The sequence below is a fragment of the Ostrea edulis genome, chromosome 4 (genome assembly GCF_947568905.1).
Source record: "Ostrea edulis chromosome 4, xbOstEdul1.1, whole genome shotgun sequence".
In the NCBI taxonomy this organism is placed as follows: Eukaryota; Metazoa; Mollusca; class Bivalvia; order Ostreida; family Ostreidae; genus Ostrea; species Ostrea edulis.
In genome coordinates, this window is record NC_079167.1 from 86901326 (window position 1) to 86927059 (window position 25734).

At 36.0% G+C, this 25734-nt stretch overlaps 3 protein-coding genes and 1 pseudogene across 3 annotated transcripts; 2 read left to right on the forward strand and 2 right to left on the reverse strand.

Annotated features, from left to right (window-relative positions):
* Positions 1-133: 133 nt before the first annotated feature.
* Positions 134-24228, forward strand: LOC125669217 (contactin-4-like). Its single transcript, XM_056164098.1, has 9 exons — positions 134-269; positions 5815-6081; positions 7686-7750; positions 12907-13108; positions 15771-16046; positions 16979-17023; positions 17488-17751; positions 18702-18814; positions 21465-24228. Exons 2-9 carry the CDS (start codon positions 5853-5855, stop codon positions 21627-21629), a joined length of 1359 nt encoding a protein of 452 aa, XP_056020073.1. The 5' UTR covers positions 134-269; positions 5815-5852; the 3' UTR covers positions 21630-24228.
* LOC125669216 (uncharacterized) lies at positions 3416-4148 on the reverse strand (annotated as a pseudogene).
* On the forward strand, positions 7755-9244 carry LOC130054414 (uncharacterized). The gene is made up of 3 exons (XM_056164109.1): positions 7755-8479; positions 8656-8801; positions 8976-9244. Exons 1-3 carry the CDS (start codon positions 8269-8271, stop codon positions 9207-9209), a joined length of 591 nt encoding a protein of 196 aa, XP_056020084.1. The 5' UTR covers positions 7755-8268; the 3' UTR covers positions 9210-9244.
* LOC125675990 (uncharacterized) lies at positions 10355-12827 on the reverse strand. The gene is made up of 2 exons (XM_056164101.1): positions 12615-12827; positions 10355-11930 (listed from the first exon to the last, which is right to left on the reverse strand). Exons 1-2 carry the CDS (start codon positions 12709-12711, stop codon positions 11173-11175), a joined length of 855 nt encoding a protein of 284 aa, XP_056020076.1. The 5' UTR covers positions 12712-12827; the 3' UTR covers positions 10355-11172.
* Positions 24229-25734: the final 1506 nt, after the last annotated feature.

Genomic DNA, 25734 nt, shown 5'->3' on the forward strand with positions numbered 1-25734 from the left:
TATTGTTAGGTATATTGTCATATTCAATGAGAACAGACAAGTCTACGTGTACTTGGCGATCACATGATTCCAGTGTGAATCCAGAGGCACGTCGACCGGAAGTCATAATATTTCCGTTGCACGAGTTCATAATGTACTCTTCTGATTGCGAATGAATCTGATACAAGTCAAAGAATAAACTCTTGGCAAGTGATCGATTACTCTGGTCATCCAGGACTACATACATTTTAACACAGTTGTCAGGATATCTCTGGGGTACACAAACACAGGTAAGATTTTGGTGCATGACTTTCCATAGGCAACATTTCCACAGATCTCGGTGCACACGAGGATTCTATTACCAGCGGGTCAAGTGGGGTTCTGTGAGTGTTCTCCCCGCCATGAACTTTAGGGACGATGTCTCCATGCATCACTGTTGTATGTTTGTCACTATTACAAAGTGTACATGCAAGTTTTTCTTTCCAATGTCTGCTTTTATGCGCAAAGTCACAACACTTGAAAAACAATCCCTTTTCTTTCAATAAGCTTTTCCGAGCCTCCAGTGACTTGGCTTAGAATGCACGACACTCACTAACTTGATGACTTGTCCCATGAATTGCACACATTGGGGTTTTATCCTTTGAATAAGATGAAATATCTGTTTTTGCAGTTGCTGCAGTAGGGACTTGAGTCTTTGATGCTAAACTAGTTGAACGAACATATTTCGTTGGTGGATTTCCAGTCTCATTGTAGGAGAAACGTGGGTCATTTCTCACACGACTCATCTCCTTCACAAAATCAACAAAGAACTTGAATGGTGGAAAGCATTGTCTGTTTGTTTCTTTGTATCTGGCAGCCCAAGTGACCCACTCTTTCTTCATGTAGTTAGGAAGTTTCTCAATAATGGGGTTGACTCCAACAGAAGAATCAAAATAAGCAAGCAGTGGTTGGTACATTGGTTGTTGCTTTAGACTCAGAATTTCGCTAAGAAGATCAGCAAGTTCATTGAGTTTGAAGCTATCCTTAAAGTTGATCTTAGGAAACTTTAAGGATTTACAAGAATCAAGTATGTATTCCAACAATACCATCAATTACTTATGACTTAAAGATAATCAAGTTGACTCATTGACTAAACACATGTATGCGTATGCTTGACACAACTAGATTCGATGTGCAATAATTCGTAAATGTAAACAATAGATCATAATTGAAAATACAAATATACCAGCACGATAAGTATATAGGATTTACAAGTAAATGTAAATACTTACACCGTGGCGAACCAAACAGAAAAGATGAATGCACAGAATGCTCCAAATATTTCTGGCGCGAAGAAAAAAGTGCGTCGACTCAAAATACAAAAGAGTTCCATACTCTATTATATAAATAATTCGTACATATGTAATTCATACGTAAAGCGAATGTTTCGTACGTTGATTCAAACATATGAAACGACACTGCTAGTACTTTCGCCTCACGCCTCTTCAGTCAGTTTGTCTTGAATGACAAGTTCAAGACAAACTGCCTGAAGGGCCATGAGGCGAAACTACTAGTAGGAACTGATCGTTGTTTGCTATGTGATCATTTTGGATTTTTTTTTAAAATTATATATATATATATATATATATATATATATATATATATATATATATATATATATATATGATCAAAGCTCGTGATTATAGGTCAAAATTTAAACAACACCAAAGTTCAGCACAACCAAACAAGTTCAAAGTTCACAACATCAAAGGTCAAAGTTCATTATATAGAAAGCATTGACCCTGGGAGGTGCAGAGGTCAGAGCTTGCTTTATGATATTTACATCCAGATTGCCGCTTTTATGCCACAGGTTCACTGAGACGAGGTTCAGAGTGAAAAACGGTCCAGGGAACTCCGCCATCAAGGTGGGGGTAAAGCGGCATACAAAAACAGCCGTACCCGACCCCCCCCCCCCCTCCAGTTAGGAAAGCAAGATGTCCTTGAAGAACGATGGCTTCCAGTCCTTCCTGGAGAGAGTTAAGGTATATGCTATTCCCAAAGAAGACATATGTACCCCATCTTGAGCAAACAAAGCTGAATCAGGATTAATGTCTGTATGACATATTATAGCACCCCCGGAATGCAAGACGACTGTACCAATATGAGAAAAACACGTTTGCATGCTTTATCCATAGCTGAATTTTGCCATTGTAACCGTGAGAGGATAACTGACCATATAACTTTTATGTTTGGAAAGTTATTCTTATAAACAAAAGCAATTGCTTTGCAACAACTCTGATTCTCCAAACCGCAAACCGCCGCGGTGACCGAAAGGTTAGAGCGTTCGCCCCGCATGCGAAAGCCGGGGTTCGAATCCCGGCCGCGACAGACCGAAGTCGTGAAAACAGTTAGTGACAGTTCCATTGCCAAACGCTCGGCATCAGGTGTGAATGTCACGGGTCCTCTGAGATGACCCTTAAAAACGGATGACACGTGTCACAGTAGGTGTGGCACGCTAAAGAACCCTTCCTGCTCAGTGGCCGTTAACGCCGCGCATAGGCCTAAATTTAAAGCCCTTCACCGGTCTTGGTGACGTCTCCATATGAGTGAAAAATTCTCGAGTGAGACCTTAAGCAAGATGCAATCAATCAATCAACCAAACCGACAACTTACCCAAATCCCCAACCCAGTGTATTCCATTTAGAATGAAATTAGGTACAGGACCCATGTTTGTCTTGTTTTTCTTAACTGGAGGCCACTATATCCCGCCACCACAGAGAGATGTTTTGTCTTCTAGTGCCACCTGTCTTAATACAGCTTCCAAAAATGCATGTTTAATTATTGAGGAACCCACCAACCATATTGTCTGTGTATCCAAAATGAATTAAAAACTTTGGTATGCGAATGTAGGATTTATAAGATTTCCAACTCCCAGATCCCTGAATATCATCAGATGAAAAACCCTTTAAAGCAAGCTCAGTGCTTGCACCAATACGTAAAGAATGTGATATGTATCGTGAACTAGCAGGCAAATTCACGTGCTTAAATGCCTTACAAAGTACCCCTGTAAATTGGTATCGAATGGGGATAAATTAAAATGTTGAAATAGCGGGCCTGAACCCTTTGGATGTATGGCGACATATTTGGTTACAAGCTGATTTGGACAAGCTACACCATGCTGTTGTCTATTTGTAATACGTGCCCTACGAATCTGGTCCACTTTCGAAAAACGGATAGTCGATAAGAGATTGTGTGTTGTGATTACAGACAAATTGTGTATTTGAATTGTGTTTTGGTGATGTCCTTTGCATGTATTAACGGGTAATTCAACTACTCTTAAAAATCCGTGAAAGGCCCAAGAAAATGCAGCAGAAAAAAGGGGGGTTGGTTCAAAAGCATTGGAGATTATGTGTGTTTTCAGATATTGAAGCGTCTAAAAGCAAACTCAGACTGGAGATTATCCTCTATATTTGCTGTTTGTATTGTTGGTTTGTGGACGAGAACTTTGCTGTCCATACAACTGAATGGTTGAATTTTGGGGGTGAAACGTTTGAGCGGACACATTGCTCAAAACTAGCGAGGCGCAATGAAGCATTGAATGGCTACTACCACAACGAATACAGTTATGCTTATACATGCATGGGAATTTATCACAAGGACCCTTGAAATTGAAATTATAACATTTGCCAATATCGGGTTTTGATGCATTTGAGGATTATGAGCAGGCCCAGGTGTCATATACATAAGCCATAACTCTCAACTCCCCCCCCCCCACCCAGGAAGAAGCAGGATTTTGCTCTTTACGTAGCCTATATTGAGTATCATAATCTTTCCAAGACAGGGCCCCCTATTTAAACCATATGTATATACTTTAGCAGATCAAGAGTTTTAGCGGGATGTGCACTCCAGTACACACTTGCATAAATGAACATAAGATCAGTCCATTGTTCTATAGTTTCCAGCCTTTTAGGGTTCGTATCCTTAGAACTTATTCCGCCCATATTATTGATGACCAATGTCTTTTCAATATCCCCAAATTTTTGTCTGGCTAGAATAGCCAAATCAATAAACTGCCCACCAATAATGCGTTGTTTAATTGCATTAGTAACGTGCATACCGATGATATGGATTGATGGAACAGGAACAGGAGTAGTGTTAACAACTGAGGAAGGGGAAATTGTTGGTGCCATGCCAATGGGTCATGAGTTATTGGTTTAGGACTTGTGGAGGTCGCTGGCTGTGTCTGAGCATTCACTGTGGACAGTCCCAGAGAGGTATTTCCCGACGCCTCTGGAGCAGTCGCAGCTCTTCGTCTCTTAGATCTCGGTGGCATTGTGTGCATTATGGCAAGAAAAAGAAAAGGAAATCAAATAGCCAAACTATTTTTATTTTTTTATATTTTTAAATGAAGTCAACTTTACCACCCGGGATGGGCATAATTTTACCTATCTTGGAACATACATATGATGTTATGATTATTAGGCTAATTTTGATTTTTGGTTGCTTTTTTAAATGTTTAGCCAGGGATGAATTACTTAGATACGTAGATTTTTAATTGTTTTAACGTTACTTCCTTTGATATATAAAAAAACGTGTCATTGATACAAAAATAGATTAATACGTGCAAATATTCGAAGCAATGTAATAAATCGTGACGATCCAGTCATCTATCACCTTAATACACATATCCAAGAAAACTAAATTCTTGAAGTGCTTATCAAAATCTTAAGTCGTGAACTAAATATAAGATGGCCACAAAAGACCCTAGCAAATTTGGCAGCGACAAAATCAAGGATCATCGGGAAATCAGGAACAAATGTCAATAAATTGATTGCAGCAAACCAAGACCAATTATATTATAAAAGCATAGAAATGTATTATATGCATTAAGTAGTTTTTAAACTTGTCTTATTTGCAAAGAAAAAGTACTTTACATTTACACCAACCTCATTCAACGAGTCTTTAATTGAAAAGGAGGCAGCGGAGGCTGACTCAGGGGGAATAACTCTATTTGTTATTTAAAGTTTATAGGCGGATCTACAAATACTATTACTCGGGAAATTAACACTTTCTTCGATAAAAACCTCCAATTCATATCGAATATTGGATGCGATTATATATATATATATATATATATATATATATATATATATATATATATATATATATACTCTAAACAATAACTCGAAATATTTCGACCGTGTTACCGGTCTTCTTCAGTCGTGTTTATCTGTCATAGCAACGTAACGCAAGACTACATACAAAAAGGTACTATGATGTCACAGTAAGTATTATACAATTGAAAGGTAACGTCAAAGTTGATAATGCACAAAAACATTTGAAAGAGGTAAGAGTCTAATAATGCAAGGTGAAGATAACGAACAGTGATCAATCTCATAACTCCTATAAAGGTGAAGATAACGAACAGTGATCAATCTCATAACTCCTTTAAAATGAACAATACTCACCCGACCTGATGGACACATCCTAAAATATGACTATGCGTACACTTAGATATTTGGTAAGTAAGGTAGCAGAATTTTAGAAATGTTTGTTCACAAAGCAGTTAACTTCTGGCGTACGTGAATACAAACAAGAACTATTTCAGTAAGTAGTTAATCGTAAATACATCAGTATTGTTAAAATGAGTTATTATAACACGTTCTTTGCATACAAGACATTAATTATTATTATCAAAAATGTTCCCTTTTGTTTATTCCGAATCTACCATGAACCAAACAAAGAGTATGATATCTTTGCGTATATGGAAATTTCTATTTATTTATCTATCTCTAACACTGAAATATCAATCATTGTATTGATATCAAAGGTTTCATATTTTCGTGTTTTAATTAGAGCGTCCAAACCTGAAACTTATTACTCCACCGGAGTGTATGCTGTACAGAGGAGCCACGGTGAAAATTGAATGTAGTGGAATTCCTGAAGACGTTCAAGAAATAAAATGGTTCAAAGATGGGACACCGATTAAAACAAGTTCATCTGAAGTAGGAATTTTGAAGGTGGCAAATCTGGATCCAATCAATGATGGAAAATATAGGTGTGAAATCACACAATCATCCGGAACCAAAATATCATCAAATGAAGTGGACATTGCAATCAAAAGTGAGAATCTGCTATAATCGTTAAATCTAATTACACTGGGTGACCAATTCAGCATGCGCCATTACAACCTATCATTGGGTCAAATGCTGTCTGACGTGTTTCATACCGATTGGTGAGCCGTTCTTGACATACTGATTTTGACTGCGGATAACTCCGTTTACCTGATCAGGATATAAGACTCACGGCGGGTGTGACCGGTCGACAGGGGATACTTACTCCTCCTAGGCACCTGATCCCACCTCTGGTGTGTCCAGGGGTCCGTGTTTGCCCAACTATCTATTTTTGTATTGCTTGTAGGAGTTATGAGATGGATTACTGTTCGTTGTCTTCACCTTTCATAGACTCGTTACATAACCTAAAGTTCATGTTTTGAGACCCTGTTTTAAGTTTTTATACTTGTATATGATTGTATGTATCAAGTGGAAGGCTCTGGGGAAGAAAAGTACCTGCACTAATCAGGGCACCTTCTTGAAATAAAGTATTATTATTATATCATTATCATTAAGGTGTACTTGCAAATAAGATCAATACAATGACAATATAATTTGCGACATGCTGACATAAACGGGACTGTTGAAATCCTTATAACATCAACGTTTTTGTCATTAGTATGTCGTTGTTTACAAATCAAACATTCGCAGAACATTATCGAAAGTATCGAATTCTTTCAGCGATAAGAAGAAGCTTACCATATTCAGGTAATGATGGAATGATGCTTCATAAAAAGGTAAATTTGCGGTGGAGAAGCTATTCATGACCTTTTTCATAAAGTTGAGTCGTCAGTTTTCCGTTAATGTCTATGTTCAATAAAATATCAAAATACGAAGCAGATATGGAAGACTGTTGGGTTTTTTTAAATTTCGGGATTACTTCAGCTCCTCCATCGTGAACTTCCCATATTTATATAGTAATATTCTATTATCACCTGTATATGTTGTATATGTCTCTCAACTGTTTCAATACGCACGAGCTTGTTCAGCGTATGAAAAGTGTTTAAATTGAGGCAGGCTATTGACAAACAAGTTGATGTTGCAGGCGTTTCAGGAGTTTTCCACAACTGCTTCATACTAATATATTTTATTGAACATGTTAGCGGCAAACTAGCAACTCACTGGATGACGTCGCTTCTCCATCGTCAACTTCCCATGTCCATGTAGTAATATTCCATTATCACCTGCATATAGTGTTTATGTCTTTCAATTTATTCAATACATAAGAACTTGTTCTGCTTATGATCAGTTTTTGAATCGAATCAGGCTGCTGACAGACAAGTTGATGGTAAAGGGATTTTAACAGTCTCGATTGAAGTCAGCATTTCGCAAATTCTATGGTCGTAAAGCGATCTAGTTTGTCAATACAACCTATCATTGGGTCAAAAGCTGTCTGACGTGTTTCATACTGATTGGTAAGCCGTTCTTGGCACACTGATTTTGATTGCAGATAACTCCGTTTACCTGATCAGGATATAGAGCTCACGGCGGGTGTGACCGGTCGACATGGGATGCTTACTCCTCCTAAGCACTGGAAATGTCTTTATTTATCACACACACTGAAATTTTGATCATTGCATTGATATTAAAGGCATATTTTCGTGTTTTAATTAGAGCGTCCAAACCTGAAACTTATTACTCCACCGGAGTGTATGCTCTGCAGAGGAGCCACGGTGAAAATGGTATTCGCCGACGACCGTTACCGGTTCTAAAAATTATGTCGTTATGGGGGATACGTTAAAACGCTTTATTTCACTTAGACGCTTGTAAACACTGAAATGGAAAGAGAAACTTACGTAAAGTTTTCCGTCTCTCGACTCAAAGACGAGTTAAAGAAAAAAGGAGCCACCACGAGAGGCAGAAAAGCCGACCTTATAGACAGGTTTGTAGTTTCATACCTCATAGCCGTTATTTTCGTTTGTAATATTTCAACAAATTCGTAGCTCTGCACCCATGCAGACGACGGAGGATGTTTACGCCGGCATGATTATGCCTAGATATTGTTTTGATGCTCAGTGCGACAATTCTTTTATCAAAATGCATCAAAATTCAATAAATTAATGTGATATAAGTTATATTTATGTCATCAATTATACGTAATAATTATAGTACTATACGGACTGTTGTTATTGTAATACATGATACAATGGCATTCACTGACATGTACTAGTACGTCTTGGTACCTAATATTTTTTTTATGGGAAGTGGACATTGTACAGTACTTTATTGTAAGCTTAAGGCATATGATAGAAATAAAGATTTCAAGAATGACCCAATTCATATACCTGAGCCTTTGGAAGTTGATTGGCCAACGAGGGGATTTCAACAGCTCCAGGAATCACATAAAGAAGAAATCCCAGAGATATGCATTGAACAGATAGACATGTATTTTGTACATAGATTAGCAGGTTTGTTCTTATAATTTACTTGTATGATTAAGAACAACATTTTTGTAAAACATACATCTAACATTAGGAGTCATTTAATGAATGTGCAATATCTTATAGAATAATTTGTACATATATATAATTATGTGTTTATGAGTAAATAAATTTTAAAATCATGAGCTTGTACTTATGTGTAGGTGACAGACAAAGCACTGGTGATGTCAAGGCTATCGAGAAAGGAAGGCTGCTTGTTGAAAGTGATAGAGTCTTGGCTGTGTCATATTTAAAGGAAGATAATTCCCTGTTCTTTACAGGCATTGTTGGCGCAGCCATGAAAACAAAGGCAAGTATTACATTTAATTTGTGGATATAATATACATTGTAGTACTAATTGTACGTACCATGTATGTTATCAGTTATTTTCTCTTACTTTATTACTTTGTACTGAGATATTTTTGTAAAAATAACTAAAAAAAATTATATTACCCAGAATACATGTATGTATTTCAAATTAAAGGTAACATACAACTTCAAATTAAAATTTGACAAAAACTCGGGAGACATCTTGAACAGCCATTGTGAGTGTCCTGCAGGACGAGGTCCCCATGGAACTTGCAAGCATCTTGCTGCTGTTGCCATAGTTTTACCCTCTTGTTCTGAAGGAAAAGGTTTGAGGATTCAGAGATCATGCACAGAAAACCTGCAGACATTTCATAAACCCAAACATTCATACTCAGGTAAAAATACATGAATATTATGTGATGTTCCATGATGAACAGAAGCAATAGTTTTATGACCATATATTGAATCAAGTACAATAATTTATTTTTTTCCACATGTTTAACATATTCAAATTTTGATATAGGTTCACCAGTCAAAGCTGAAGATCTGCCCAAGAAGCGGAATCTGACTGATGATTTTTTAAATGATCCCCGCCCTGAACATCTAAAAGGTGTAGCTGGTTACCCGGATAGGGTTCGCAATATGGTCTTAAACCATTGTGCAGAGACCTCAGACAATCTGACATACAGATATCTCATCGAGAAAGCAAATATTCAAGTAAACATAAGCATAAGCATGAAAATGCATTACTCACACAAGCAAGAATCTCACTTAATGTCCCTGTACATCGCTAATTATAAGCAGCGTCAAGTCAAAAGTATCTCGCTAGTGAACTTATAGCAAGCTATATTAGTAATGCATATAAAATGTTGATTTTAAAATTATAAGTCTGTTAATCTAAAGCAGTAAGTAGTGATGGGTAAAACTGCACATATAAAATAAAGTGTTTAATAACAAACAAACTGTAACACCTTTTGTTTCACTAGGCAGCAGTATTAGACCATGATTATTTGGAAAGACCCTTCACAGAGTATTGGGTTCAACGAGCTGTTGAGGTAGGTCTTTTGTTAATTGGCTCAAACTGCATTTCAACAAAATTAAATTTTATGACATTTGTGCAAATGTTGTATATGTGTTAAAATAAGATATAATGTGCAATGTAAATTGATTGCAAGGATTTTTTCTCATGTTCATATGTATTACTAATACCATGCAATTTTATACTACAAAACACAGTACAAGATATATGGTTTTTGTTATATACAATTTTTTTAAGGTAACAGCAGATAAAGTAGTTGCCATTGAGGAGCAGACACGTGGACAAGCCAGCTCAAATAATTGGTTCAAGGAGAGATCATGGCGGATGTATTCTATGATAAATTTTTCATGCCATACTTGTCATCCTTGCTGTAAAGTGGAAGCATATATGCAAACTTGTGTAAAAGTTTCTTCTAAATGATTTATCGAGACAGTTCATTTTTTTTATACAGAATCTTTTTTGTATTCATGATTTGATTAGAGTCTGCAAATGATTCTTCATGTTTTTTTGCCTAAGTTTCTGCCCAGAATGCCAATCAATTTCAGATGAAATACATTGCATATCCATGATATGAAATTTTCTGTATTGACAATATACATGTAACAATGCATAGATGTTGGTTATATAAAGTGTTAAACTTTTTAAATTGATTTTTAAAAAAAGATATTGTACTTTGACCCTTTCAAGGTAAATAGCTTTTACACTTAAAAGTTGATATGTCTACCAAGATCCTTGTATGATGTATCCCTTTGAATATTGACAGCACATGTTGCATAAAGGATACAAAAAATGTACGATACATTTAAAACTTGTAAGCAGAAATATGAACACAACTCTCAAGGGATTCACTGTATGTGCAGGGCATACATTTATTAAACTTAGACATGTATGCATGTACATTTTGATATACTACTGGCACATGTTTAAGCACTTTTATCAACAATGCAATTCCTAAAATTTGACAACATAAAACAAATGTACACAATTCTGGAAGCTAGGGGGATTTTTGACATTGGTAGCTCATGTTTCAAAATTTTGAACCTCTTTGCAAGCCCAATCACCCTCTCTACATGAATACGTTTTGAGGCAACTCGCCTATCTCTAACTATTTCTTCGGGGTCAAGTTGGCTTTTGCCCTTGAGAAACGTAGGTGTATTAATAAAAACATTCTGATTCTCAAATAAATCTTGAACAAGAATTCCCCGATCTGCCATAATGCTGTCACCAGCATCAAATTTGCCTACATCTAGCAGAGTAGAGTGTTCAATGATTTGTCTGTCAGACACAGAGCCCCCATAAGTAGAGGATACATAAGATACTGCTCCATTTGGATTTACAACGTGTTTTTGTGTTTATAAGAAGACCATGTTTTGGATTGTGCCTCAACATTTGATGGTTTGTGAATTGGTTGCTCGGTTGCATCTAAAATTACGCATGTATTGGGAAACTTTTTAGCAAAATCTGTTGGCATATGTTCTTTAATGATGTCTTTAGAAGGCCAGAATTGTTCCTCTAACTCTTTTAATTGAAAATACAAAAAGTTAATCCAAGTTGTTACAATTTTAGAAACAGTAGATTCACAGACTTTAAAGAGCATAGCAAGTTCCACATCTTCTTTTGCTTGTCTGAGTTTCATCAGAGTTAAAAACAACTGATCTTGTGGACTTAATAAGCCACATTTGTAATTCAAGTCAAAAGCTGCTGGCCCAAGAATATTAAAGAGAAGCATGAAATGATCATAGCCATTCAAACCAGTGTAATAAGAAAGCATCTTAGTGTCCAGTTTCATACCTTCAATTGAAAATCTACCTAAGGTAGGTATGTCACACTGGATTTCTTTCTCAGCTGTTGAACACATTTCTTCTGGCATGGATGTGGACATACTTGTAGATGACTGATCTACGACAACTTTGTGATGTACAATCAATTCATCCATATATATGGGCAGGTCTTCAATCATTGGAGTACATGTATCTTGAGTAGACTCTCGCAGCCTCTTTCGCTTAGCTCTGTCAGATTCCTGGGTAGTACTGGTATTCTTGAAGTCAAAAACAGAGGGCGCAGCTCCATACTTAAGTCGTCTTCGTTCACCTGTCACAAATTGAATATGTTATATTACAGGAATGTTGGTTGTAAGTTATACTTTATATTTAAAAGCTTTAAGATTTGCTAATTATAAACTAGATTTGTTATAATTGATTTACATAAATAGTCATGTAGCAAATTCAACCTTGCATTTTTAGCAGTCACTTCTACTGTAAAAAATATTAGGTGGGGGGGGGGGTCACCAAATATATGAAAATAACACCAGAAAATGGTGATTGTTAATGTGGAGACCCAATCTAATTAAAATTAGATCTTCCATCCGCTCCCCAGTTTGGGGAGCGGATGGAAGATCTAATTTTAATTACATTGTGTGGAGACCAGGACTCAGCTGGTTATATGTGTGTATATATATATACATATATGGTATCATAGCACTCTTTCATCCTGTAACGTTTTATCAAAGCAGTATATGTCTCGTCATATAGCCTAGTATTATATTAAATGAATACTGTGATACATACCACATGTCAGTAGTATGAAAAAGAGTAAAAACAAACCACAAAGCAACGCATTCAAAAATGTAAAAAAGAACGTTATCAATACACGAATACAAGACAAAATGAAGAAACTTTATAAATCAATATTTGAAAGAAGGAAAAATTCAAACAATTCAACAAATCAATTGACGATGCAGCTTTATATAACTGATTGATAGGACCTCGATCTAACCTGATTCGGTGATTTTGTAGTCATCTTCTGTGAAGTGTATATGGCAAACAACGTCTTCTTTTCCTGGGTTCCATAATTTTTTTGTTTTCCTATCCATCCGTTTGATCGCTACCCTCCATTTCAAGAGTAATTCCTGATCTGTGGGAAACTTGTGACCCCCAAAACCACCACAAAGTGGAACACAACAATATTTCACATTGTTTACTTCAAGCGTCTAATTGATAAAGCGTTTTCAGTATCCCCCATAAACCGTGACTAATATTTAAAACCGGAAACGGTGCTGGCGTAAACTATTAAATGTAGTGGAATTCCCAAAGACGTTCAAGAAATAAAATGGTTCAAAGATGGGACACCGATTAAAACAAGTTCATCTGAAGTAGGAATTTTGAAGGTGGCAAATCTGGATCCAACCAATGATGGAAAATATAGGTGTGAAATCACACAATCATCCGGAACCAAAATATCATCACGTGAAGTGGATATTGCAATCAAGGGTGAGAATCAGGCATAATCGTTAAATCTAGTAACACTGGGTGACCAATTCAGCATGCGTCATTACTTAACCGAAAACTTTAGAACAATGTTTACTTCTCTGGAACATGTTTCTCACTCTAATTCTGTATAAGATTTTTAATTGATTAATATTCCTTTGCTTTCTGATATTTTCTGGAAGTCACTCCAGAGTGTTGAAATTTGAATATCGAAGGCTAAATATAGTTCTTTGAAATATAACAATATGTCCTAAAACACCTGGTGGTAATCCATATAATATTTTAAAAGTTGTTTGTGGTCATATGTATACGCGGACATGGTATGACGACGTTTTATATATTAACAATAATCCTTTTCATTCATATGTTGATTCGATATATCCCAGTAAACTCCGTCGTTATAGTGACCATAGAATTTGTGAAATGCTGACTTTAAACGAAATTGTTGAAATCCCTGTAACATCAACTTGTTTGTCAGCAGCCTACTGCTTCAATTTAAAAACTGATCGTAAACTGAACAAGCTCTCGCGTATCGAATCAGTTGAGAGATATAAACACAATTTCCAGGTGAAAATGGAATATTGCTCCATAAATATGTAAAGTTGATGGTAGAGAAGGGAAGTCTGCCAGAAAGTTGAGTTGTTAATTAGACTTTATCACCAATGAAATATTTATTAAAATACGAAACAGATGTGGAAGACTAAGTGGTGTCTTTTATTCGAATTTTTATATGATTAAAAAGGATTACTGTTAATAGATAACACATCGTCGATATATCTAAATGTCGAGTTGAATGTCATAGGTAGAGAATTTTTCTTCTCATGTACACGTTTTTGAATAAATTCTGCCTCATAAAAACGGGTTAGCTCAGAAAGTTGCCCAATTCGTGCCCATGGATATTACAACAGACTGTTGGAAGACCTGACCTTAAAAGCCTACGAGGATATTGTCAATAAAAAACTCCGTTATATTCAATATCAACTTCAGAGAACGTGTGCGTTGAATCATAGCATGAAAGGTGAAGATAACGAATAGTGATGAATCGCATAACTCCTCCATCGTCAATTCCCATATTTCTCTAGCAATATTCCATTATCACCTGTACATGGTTTTTATATATCTCAACTGATTCGGTACGTAAGAGCTTGTTCTGCGCATGGCCAGTTTTTAAATCGAGGAAAGCTACTTCAAATAGGTTGATGTTACAGGGATTTCAATTGTCTCGTTTAAAGTCAGAATTTCGCAAATTCTATGGTCGTTCTAACGATCTAGTTTGCTAATACAACCTAGCATTGGGTAAAATGCTGTATGACATGTTTCATACCGATTGTTAGACCGTTCTTGGCACACTGATTTTGACAACGGATTACTCCGTTTATCTGATCAAGATATAGGGCTCACGGCAAGTGTGACCGGTCCACATGGGATGCTTACTCTTCCTAAGTACCTGATCCCATCTCTGGTATATCCTGGGGTCCGTGTTTGCCCAACTCTCTATTTTATATTGCTTATAGAAAGGTGAATATAACGTACAGTGATCAATTTCACAATTCCTATAAACAATACAAAATAGATAGGCGGGGAAACACGGACCCCTGGATACACCAGAGGTGGAATCAGGTGCCTAGGAGGGTTTTTTGATTGATTAAAATTTCTTTGCTTTTTCTGGAGGTCACTCCAAAGCGTTAAAACTTAAAAGTAGTTCCCTGAAATATTACAATATGTCCTAAAACGCCTGGTGGTAATCCATATGATATTTTTAAAGTTATTTATGGTCATCCTGTGTATACGCAGACTTGGTATGACGCCATTTTATCTATTAACAATAATATATGTCGATTTGATATATCTCAGTGACAAAGAATTTGCGAAATGTTGACTTAAAACGAGACTTTTGAAACTCCTGTAACATGAACTTGTTTGTCAGTAGCCGCAGCCTGTCTCGATTCGAAAACTGATCATACACAGATCAAGCTCTCGCGTATCGAATCAGTTGAAAGATATGAACACCATATATCAATACATGTATGTAAAACTTATACGGTACCAATTTTGATGCACCAGATGCGCATTTCGACAAATAATGTCTCTTCAGTGATGCTCAACTGAAATGTTTGAAATCCGAAATAACTATGAAGTTTTAGATCTAAATATAGCCAAAAACAGCGTGCCAAACAAGTGGAGCCAAATTCGTCCAAGGATAAGAGCTATGCATGAGGGAGATAATCCTTAATTTTGAAATGAATTTCTAAATTTTATAACAGCAATTAAATATACATCCGTATTTTCAAGCTAGTAACGAAGTACTTAGCTACTGGGCTGTAGAGACCCTCGGGGACTAACAGTCCACCAGCAGAGGCCTCGACCCAGGGGTCATAATGTAAAACTTATACGGTACCTATTTTGATGCACCAGATGCGCATTTCAACAAATAATGTCTCTTCAGTGATGCTCAACCGAAATGTTTGAAATCCGAAATAACTATGAAGTTTTAGATCTAAATATAGCCAAAAACAGCGTGCCAAACAAATGGAGCCAAATTCGTCCAAGGATAAGAGCTATGCATGAGGGAGATAATCCTTAATTTTGAAATGAATTTCTAAATTTTATAACAGAAATTAAATATACATCCGTATTTTCAAGATGTATATGATATCATTTTCAGATGAACAAGCCATTACGTTGTCCACACTGGGTGATTTGCAAATTGAAGGTGCAGAATTGGAAATAAAGTGCAAATCTAGCATTCCAACACCAACAGAAGTTTGTTGGTATAAAGAAAATAAAGAAATAATAGACAAAGGAAGGTTCCTCAACGGAACGTGCCAAGATCCTTCTTTGACGATTTCTACCCTCACTCTAAGTGACAGTGGCGCCTATAGGTGTAAGATAACCAGTCATTTTGGATTTGCAGAGGGCACTATTGATATTGATGTGAAAGGTATTTTTTTTTTTTAAAATCTAATGTATTTAAAACTTATACGGTGCCAATTTTGATGTACCAGATGAGGATTTCGACAAATAATGTTTCTTCAGTGATGCTCAAGCCGAAATGTTGGAAATTATTCCAAACTTAAGCCCAAAATCACGGTGGGTGTGACCATTTCATATTCTTTAAGGGATTTATGAGATTTATCACTGCTTGTTATCTTCACTTTTCGTTTCGAGTGACAGATGTTTCAATATGATTTTCATTCAGTATCTACAGTTATAAGATGAATTCTAAATTGATATAGCGATTAGTTAACTGATCGAATAAAAAGAGTAAAGATTGTAAAATAACAAAAGTAAGACTGTAATTATAAAAATGAATGAATAGGTAAAAATTACGAACAGTGGTCAATCTTAAAGATCCTATATGAAGACAAAATTGAGAGCAGGACCAATCAGGACCCCCTAGAAACACTAAAAGTTAGACCAAGTATAGGAGTAAGTATACCTTCTGGAAGGTTACATTTGATAAGGTATACTACGAAAAATAAATATTGACATGAAAATTCAAATTCCTGAAAGAACAGTTACTATTCATGAAACATCATTGTAACATGGAAGCGTTTCATTAAAGTGACAGTATTACGTTGAAACATATTAATCCATATCATATGTACAACTGTTTTTGACGTTAGTGTTGCTGCGATTTTAAATGTTTGACGATTCGTCATTTTAAAATGGCCTACACAGAGTCGTATAAAATTACCACAATTTATGTATATTATGTATCCTTTATCTTTATGAATTTCAAATATTTGTCATTTTTATGAGAAAAGTTTAAAGTAATGCATATTGATAATTCATAATAAAATGATACTTTTTTCAAAACCAAGTATTTTCAATTTTGCATTAACTTATCCTTTTCTTTTTATCTTAATTTAGAACAATCCATATTTGTGAAAGAAGTTGTTAATCTTGTAATGGAAGGTATGATATTATTAATGTATTAAAATCAATGATGAATCAACATTGAAAATTTGTTTATTTTAATTGAAATGAATTTGAAAATCTGACATTGACTCTTTATTCACATTCCTATGTTCTATTCATGTTGAAGTTGAATTTTGTTAAAGATTTCGTTGGTGTTGTTTAAAATTTTGGTAATATTTCATATATATATATATATATATATATATATATATATATATATATATTATTCGCCTTCTTATATAAGTTTTTTCGTTTAGGCTTGAAATTCAATATGTAAAACGCAACTATAATATAAAAAAAAACATCAATTAGTTTTCTGCATTATTAATTCTTGAACTTTATCCTACAATGCAATATAAAAATAACTTTTAGAAAAATCACAAATATTCAAATTTCCGTTATGATTTGTAATTCAATGAGAAACCTACTTTGATTTCAAAATTTTAAATTATGCTTTTTAGGCACAGAATACTTTTTTCCATCTCGGGAAATATCAAAGTTCTTACCAAAAATTATAAATGGAGTTCACCAACTTTTAAGCAGTACCCAACGAAAATGTATACTGTCTATCACAAATAATGGCTGCAGGAAATTATCAAACCCCAATATTAGTATTATACAAGGACGTGAACATCATCCACTTGCAAGTATTGCCGGAGGCAAGGCAGGGATTTTTATTTTTACTACTGAAAAAACTAGTGATTTCTCTACTTTGCTTGGGGCAGGTAAGTAAACATACGAGTATATCAGAATATATAAGTAAAATTAAAACTTTTAAAGCATCACTTCAAGCAAAAAGTTCTTAAAGTCTTTAACCACACTGATGAAACATTAACACATTTAGAATGTTTATTAGTGCTAAGACTTTACCAATCGTGGTGACTCAATTCTTAAAGTGTAATTTTCGTGAGGGTGATGCTGTGGGTTCGAGCCCCATTCGTACGTTGACCGCGATATATCTACCAAGTAAAAAATAGTGATTGCTCCTTTGACAAACTGGAGGTGAGAGTCGCAGGTTTACTAAGGTCATGTGTCGCGGCAGGCGTAGTCAAGATAAAGAACCCTCATTGTTAAGGGCCTGGACGCCATGCATGAAAAAGTGAAGATAACGAACAGTGATCAATCGCATAAATCCTAAAAGGAATACAAAATTAAGAGTTGAGCAAACACGGACTCCTGGATAAACCAGAGGTGGGATCAGGTGTCTAAGAAGAGTAAGCATTACTGCCTACCGTGAGCCCTATATCTTGATCAGGTAAACGGAGTAATTCGTACTCAAATCAGTGTGTAAAGAACGGCCTAAAAATTGGTATGAAACACATCAGCCAGCATTTCATTCAATGTCAGGTTTCACTGGAAACATACGTCATCAGAGGTGATTGACCTACAGCTGGCAATACCGTAATATGAATGAAATATTCCTGAAATGACGTTAACAGTTCAATAAACCGATTGATTATGCCAGGATTCATTGATACCATTACTTTGTTGAAAGCTTTACTCTACTTCCTTTCAAAATTATTCCTGACAATCTCATCAATGAAAGACCAATTCAAATGAATCGTAATAAATTATCCTTCTAAAATATATCCCCTTTTATGTTACCCTATCTTGTTAAAACAGATATTTATAGTCACTGGTTGCAAACTTTATATCAGTTTCAATATTTTTCAAGGGGGTCACTGGAAAACAAAAGGTGTATTGACCTTTGATGTCGAGAAAACAGATCAACAAATAGCAATTTTGTGGAACGTCGCACAGAAAAGCAGAAATCGCTTTGCAATTCAGGTATTTCATTATCTATATACTATTGTGTAATACCTATGACAAGATCTTGGACGCTCAATATTTATAACGAGATTTGAAAGATAATGTATTGCATGCAAGGTGAAGATAACGAACAGTGATCAATCTCATAACTCCTACAAGCAATACAAAATAGATAGTTGGGCAAACACGGACCCCTGGACACACCAGAGGTGGGATCAGGTGCCTAGGAGGAGTAAGCATCCCCTGTTGACCGGTCACACCCGCCGTGAGCCCCATATCCTGATCAGGTAAACGGAGTTATCCGCAGTCAAATCAGTGTGCCAAGAACAGCTTAACAATCGGTATGTACTTGATTGCCTGCATTGATACACTTTGTAGAAATGGTATTCTCTAGCAGTTCGTTTTACTATTTGTAGCCTATACATGTTTTGTTAGTAAGCACTGTGGGGAATAAGGATATTGAATTGATAATGTCCAGATTGGACTTAACGGCTGATTTGTTACAGCGTCTGAATTCAACTTGACGGTAAACAGAATCGGACATCGTTTTCTGAAATTTTCATTAGATCTACTGTAAACAAGTAATTTTTTATTAATAATATATATCTGTATATGAAAAAGTGAAGAAACCAAACAGTAATCAATCTCAAAATTCCTATAAAGAATACAAAATTAAAGTAAGGCTAATACGGACCCCTGGACATACCAAAGGTGTGATCGGGTGTCTGGGAAGAGTAAGCATCCCCTGTTGACCGATTTACACCCACAGTGCAACCTATATCATGATCAGGTAAACTGAGTAATCTGTAGTCAAAATTAGTATTCGACCTAATTGCAGGTTTATTTGTAAATCATATTGTTATAACGATCATAGAATTGCTAGATGCTGACGCTGAACGAGATTGTTGAAACCCCTATACCATCAACTTATTTGTCAATAGCTTGCCTCGATTTAAAACCTGCTTATACACAGAACAAGCTCTTGCGTATCGAATCCGTAGAGAGACATAAACACCATATGCAGGTGATAATGGAATATAGCTACATGAATATAGGAAGATCATGGAAAAGCTAATTTCGTCCCATTTGTCATAAAGTTGAGTTGTTACATTGCCGTCAACATCTATAATTGTTCAATGAAATAATCCATGTGTGAAGAAAATGTGGAAGACTCTGGTATCTTTCATTTAGCGTTCACTGGGATATATCCAATTGACATGAGTGATAATGAACATTATTTAAAATAGATAAAACGTCGCGTATACACTGAATAGCTAAATGTCGATTTAAGGAGGTCTGCTACACCAGAGAAATTTAATATGGGTGAAAAGTGGAGGATATGTACAACAATATTTTGAAATTGAAAACTTTCAAATCTACTTTATTTAGTCAAAAAATGCAGTTTTAGTTGAAAGCAATCTGAGAAAAATTTAAAACCCCTGCTGGATTCGAGCACGCGATCTACAGTTCAGCAGTCGACGTGTTTTTTTCCCTCTTTTATTTGCAGTCGACGTGTTAACCTACTGAGCTACTCAGCTAGGCAATGATTTTGTAAATGAATAGGCAAATATTGCTGATATTTATATTTTCATATATGTTTTAAAAGGAAGTCAGCCATTATCACGATGTAGAGTACCCCCTTAAAGGCTGCAGCAAGGGAGTTTATCTTCTCACCAGGGATGTGACTGAATTCCTCAGAAATCAGAGGAAAACTGGTCAGAAAGGGAGGAAAACATCCCACCCTACCTGGAAAAATATCATTTTCTGCCACTTTAGATCAAATCCAGAGTGTTTCATTTTTTCGAAAATTGAGCAAATCAGAGGATTTCCTCTGAAAAGAGGAAAAATCACATCCCTGTCTCATGTAGAAACTTTTGAATACCCTTTGCCTCATAAGAATATAAAAGGGTCAGCCAATAAAGGAATACGATTCGTGCTCATGGGAATTCCAACAGACTGTTGGAAGACCTGATCATCAAATACGACGTAGATATTGTCTTTGAGGAATTCCAGCATCTTTTTAATATCAACTATCTGTTCAATACAAATGACAAGATAACGAATAGTGATCAATCCCATAACTCCTACAAGGAATACAAAATTAATAGTTGGGCAAACACGGCCACCTGGATATACCAGAGGTGAGATCAGGTGTCTAGGAGGAGTAAGCATTACTGTCGACCGTGCACCCCATTTTTTTGATCAGGTAAACAGAGTAATCCGCAGTCAAAACAGTTTGTAAAGAACGGTTTAACAATTTTTATGAAACTCGTCAGACAGCAATTGATTGCTTGTATATTGCTTAACATCTCACTCAGGGATTTTTCACTCATATAGAGACATCACCATTATCGATAAAGGGCTGCAATATTTAAGTGTATGCTCAACGCTTACGGCCTTTGAGCAGGGAGGGATCTTTATCGTACCACACTTACTGTGACACGGGACCTCGGTTTCTGCGGTCTCGTCCAACGGACCACCCCAGTCGTCTCTTAAGACTAGCAAGGGGTACTGAGGATCTATTCTAACCCTGATCCTGACAAACTTTATCGTTATATAACGACCATAGAATTTGCGAAATGCTGACTAGTATAAGAATTGATAAAATGTTCATTTTTTGTTATTTTCACTTTGAGCTGTACTATTAAGTATCATGTCTTAACTTCAGATAAGGTCACAAGATAGTGAAACTGCAGATCAGCCTCTATATGAACATATGCTTCAGCAAGCAGCCTCCGCTGGGACACGCATTGAGAAGGAAGGAACTGGGTACAAAGTCAGCGCGACTATGAGTAACGAAATAACAGCACATCTTCAAATAACAATCAACTGAAAATCCACGAGGTCGTGACAGCAACAAAGAGGATTGATATTATCTTAAATTTATAGAATTAGTAGAATAGAAACAAAGAAGGTGTTGTATAGAAGCGGGAACTTTCCCTAATCGGAGCTCCATGTCACTACTCATGACGTAGAACTGACCTTCATCCATATTTATACTCTTATTGCCTATCTGCCATTTAAATACAGTCTGTAGGATTTCCCAGTACTAAGATTGATTGACTGAATATTGTTAAACGTTCCTCTCAAGAATATTTCACTCATATGGGACGTCACCACTACCGGTGAAGGGCTGCAAAATTTAGGCCTATGCTCGGCGCTTATGGCCTTTGAGCAGGGATGGATCTTTATCGTGCCACACCTGCTTAGGCACGGGACCTCGGATTGTTTTTTGGGTTTTTTGGCGGTCTCATCCGAATGACCGCCCCATTTAGTCGCCTTCTACGACAAGCAAGTGGTATTGAGGGCCTATTCTAACCCGGATCCCCACGGGACCCCAGTACTAAGGACAAGCCTAATACATTTTATGTGTCAATACATTATACATATAGTCTAAACATAATTTTTGAAATCGTGAAAATTAAATGGTCTTTTTTCTGAGTAACAGTTACAATGTATACGGTTACATGTTACGAGTGTATCAAATATTTAATATTCTATACTGCTACAGTCTAAAAGCTCTTATACTCGTATGTATTATTTTCTACAACCAACAGTTAGCAACTGTATATGACTCTGACCACAAGACAAATATGGGAAGTTTAATACGCATTAAAGTTCAACATGATTCGCAGCACATGTACCTGAAAACATTGATTCACTGTAGCAATTTGCTACTGGAATACATGTCATCTTATCCACTCAACCTGTTTAACGATTATTTACCTTGTTTGGCCTTGAAGCTTTTCTTTCAAAGCTTAGCAAATTTCACAATGTTTTTTTCGTAAAAAGCACCATGCCTTTGTCAACACCTTTCACTCAGAAAAACATACAAGTTCTAGTTAGCAACCTTGACTATTGAAACACAAGTATTGCATGCTGTATTCGGCGTGTTTGTTGCGAGCCCTTTTCACAAACTAAACGGTGTCCAGGTTGGAAATACGGGCAATTGCATTTTTGGGGTCGAATTACTAATAAGTACTCTTTAATAGTGAATTCGACCCCAAACGATACAATTACCTGTAGTTGGAAGCTAATTGCAAACTCGGTATATTGTAATAAATAGAGATTTCACATGAAACATTTATAAAACCTAGAAATGTGTTTCAGTTAAGAAAAAATTATGGAAAACGTAATATGAAAAAAAAATTGTGTTTGTGAGGGATTCGAACCTGATCGATTTGAAAAAGAATACATATTTAAGTCGATGACCTTACTCACTGAACCCAATCGGATCACGCGCTCGTCTTGTTCCGTAACCGGTAAGAAGACTCGGACGTGGATCGGCACAAGAATTGCATCAAATCGATGCATTTCTTCGCCGGAAACGCGCATATGGATGAAGTTAAAAGGCTAGAACCGAATCTCTGTATAAAGTGTTCTTTAAATTTTCACCACATATTCAGTTTTGGTGTCATTAACGTCTTATTCACTCTAATAAATAAACATTTAAGTGGAAATTGATAGGGGTAGAATACCTTAGATATGTATAATATCTTAGATCTATGCATTTGAAAGCTCGCGTTTCATATTGTAACGTACGACTATGACGTCATAGTTACATTTGTGTACACATGGCAACCGACTCTGATGGCGTCGATCCACATATGAGGTTCATTTGCGGTTACGGAAATAGCCGAGTAGTTACGATTGCCACTGAACCACGCAGTAGGGAACACTTCTAGATAGTATACCGGTCCCCAAAATATAGCGCTAAAATGTGTGCCGCCGAAGGCGGTTTAGAATATATATCAAACTTCCCGTCGAGGCCTCATCTACGTATAGACCTCTCCTGACTGACGCAGTACAAGAAACAGATTTGTATATTGTGGGTCCGCGGTTCTCACATGGGCAAATAACACTAAAGAAGTAGTTCGTAGTTAAAGGATACAACGCATGTTTCTAAATTTTTCATTTTTTCAGCAAAATTAATTCTTTTCATTCCTAAAACTGCGTTAAATGTGTTTTAAATGAAGTATTTTGCGTAGTTTTCGAGTTTGAAAGCGATGAAATTCAAATCTTGCGATATGCATATTTACTTTCGCTATTTTACGCGCCATTATACGTGACGTCATATGCACCCTTGGGTTTGAAAACATCTATTAGCCATTTCATAAACAGATTAGATTTAATCGACAAAAAACCAATTATCACGTTAACAGCTTGTAAATAATATTTCATTAAAGGGAAAGGCAACCCAAAACATTTTTATATGATAAATGATAGGATTAATCATATGATAAAGATTTGTCATACAATTCTGTTGATATATGGCCTAGATATGCTTCAGTACTAATTTGAGACCGTCAAATATTGAAATTCCCGCGATCTATAGAGGCTGCCATGATGTGTAACTCTTTTGTATTCAAGACCACAAAAATCAATAATTTTGACGTCACACCGTCTGTTCCGGTTTTGATGAGATTCTAAGATCATCCACAGGTGCTTGTGTTCACCCCCTCCAAATAAGCTACATGAGTTGATTTAACTATATTTTTTTTTCTTGAAAATATTTCTAATGCATGTCAACAATATCTTACATACTCATAAAGTCCAAAATAAGTCCTTTAAAAAAAAATACCCTCACTGGTTATTGTAACAGAACTTATGATAACCAGTGACCTAAGATATTTTTTAAAAGGGCTTATTTTGAATTATTTTGGACTTTATGGGTATGCAAGACGTTGTTGACATGCATTAGAAATATTTTCAACAAAAATTAATTAAATGAATTCATGTAGCTTATTCGGAAGGGGGGGGGGCTGAACCCAAGCACCTGCGAGATCATCAAAGATGTACATGTGGTAGATCTTACGAATAAATAGGTTGATGCCTTCCTGGCTAGCAGTTAATACACTAATGCAAACGGTAGGTGTGAAAAAGGGTTATTTTTCGAAATTCCCGACTCAACCAAGTCATTTGAAAAAAGACTACGTAAACTGTGGATCCATGATTTGCGTTATGACAAGATGAGGTTCGAGACATTTGTATGAAGAACGTGTACCGTCTGCCTGGTCTGCGACTTGACTGAACGTCTTCTTTTTTCAATTTCTTCTTGCGAAAGAACGGGCTCAAATATATACGGCTCCAAACTTAACTGTTCGTGACTTGTCATGTTTACAGTGCTGCTGATGAAATAAACCGAAATAGACGGTGTGACGTAATAAATTAAACTCCAATGGCCACTCTCTTAGCGGCGGGTAATTTAAAATACATGATAGATTAATATTGATTTAATTGTTAAGCAAGGATTGTTCTAGTTAAAGACTGTCAAATTACGATATCAGTAAGTGATACTTTATTCATAAAAGCAACTATGTGGTTAGGGTTGCCTTTCCCTTTAAGATGTTTTGTGCCGTGCTCGGGTGCACTAGTTGTCGGTTGAAAGGATTTAGACTGAGTATTTTTCAATTTTTCGAAGGAAGGTACGAGAAGAAAGACGTGGATAATTTTTTGTTGGAGCAAGAACTTTACCTTTAAAACACACCCAGTCACCTTTTTAAAGACCGCTTGGACAGAGACCCTGATAAACTGCGAGAAAATGGATATATGGAAGCTAAGCACAACATAATTCTGTTCTTCAAATTCAATACACACTCGGATCAACTGACCTTCACCTTGTAACAACATACCTGATATAACTTGTGCTTCCAGTTTCTACCGATTGGTAGATTTACAAAAAATTTAAAGATACAAAATAATTGAATTTTTAATTATATGAATAATAGAATATTGTATTTCTTAACTTTAAATTTAATTATAAAATTATTTCTTCATTGAACTCGTAACATCTTGAGTGCGTCAGTATAGCACCGTGTTCCCATTTCCTAACGACGTGCTGATCACAATTCAAATATAATAATAAGATTGTAGCTTTATCAAAATAAAATAATGTGATTTCCACTTTAAATTTGATCATTTTTATTGATTTCTGTGTG

Coding starts and splice junctions, on each gene's coding strand:
- LOC125669217 (XM_056164098.1), top strand. CDS start 5,853: ATGCTGTACAGAGGAGCCACGGTGAAAATTGAATGTAGTGGAATTCCT. Junction 7,751..12,906: donor GCAGAGGAGCCACGGTGAAA/ATGGTATTCGCC, acceptor CTGGCGTAAACT/ATTAAATGTAGTGGAATTCC. Junction 17,024..17,487: donor TGTTAATCTTGTAATGGAAG/GTATGATATTAT, acceptor TATGCTTTTTAG/GCACAGAATACTTTTTTCCA.
- LOC130054414 (XM_056164109.1), top strand. CDS start 8,269: ATGGGAAGTGGACATTGTACAGTACTTTATTGTAAGCTTAAGGCATAT. Junction 8,480..8,655: donor TTTTGTACATAGATTAGCAG/GTTTGTTCTTAT, acceptor ACTTATGTGTAG/GTGACAGACAAAGCACTGGT. Junction 8,802..8,975: donor GCGCAGCCATGAAAACAAAG/GCAAGTATTACA, acceptor TTCAAATTAAAG/GTAACATACAACTTCAAATT.
- LOC125675990 (XM_056164101.1), bottom strand. CDS start 12,711: ATGGATAGGAAAACAAAAAAATTATGGAACCCAGGAAAAGAAGACGTT. Junction 11,931..12,614: donor CTACAAAATCACCGAATCAG/GTTAGATCGAGG, acceptor AATTTGTGACAG/GTGAACGAAGACGACTTAAG.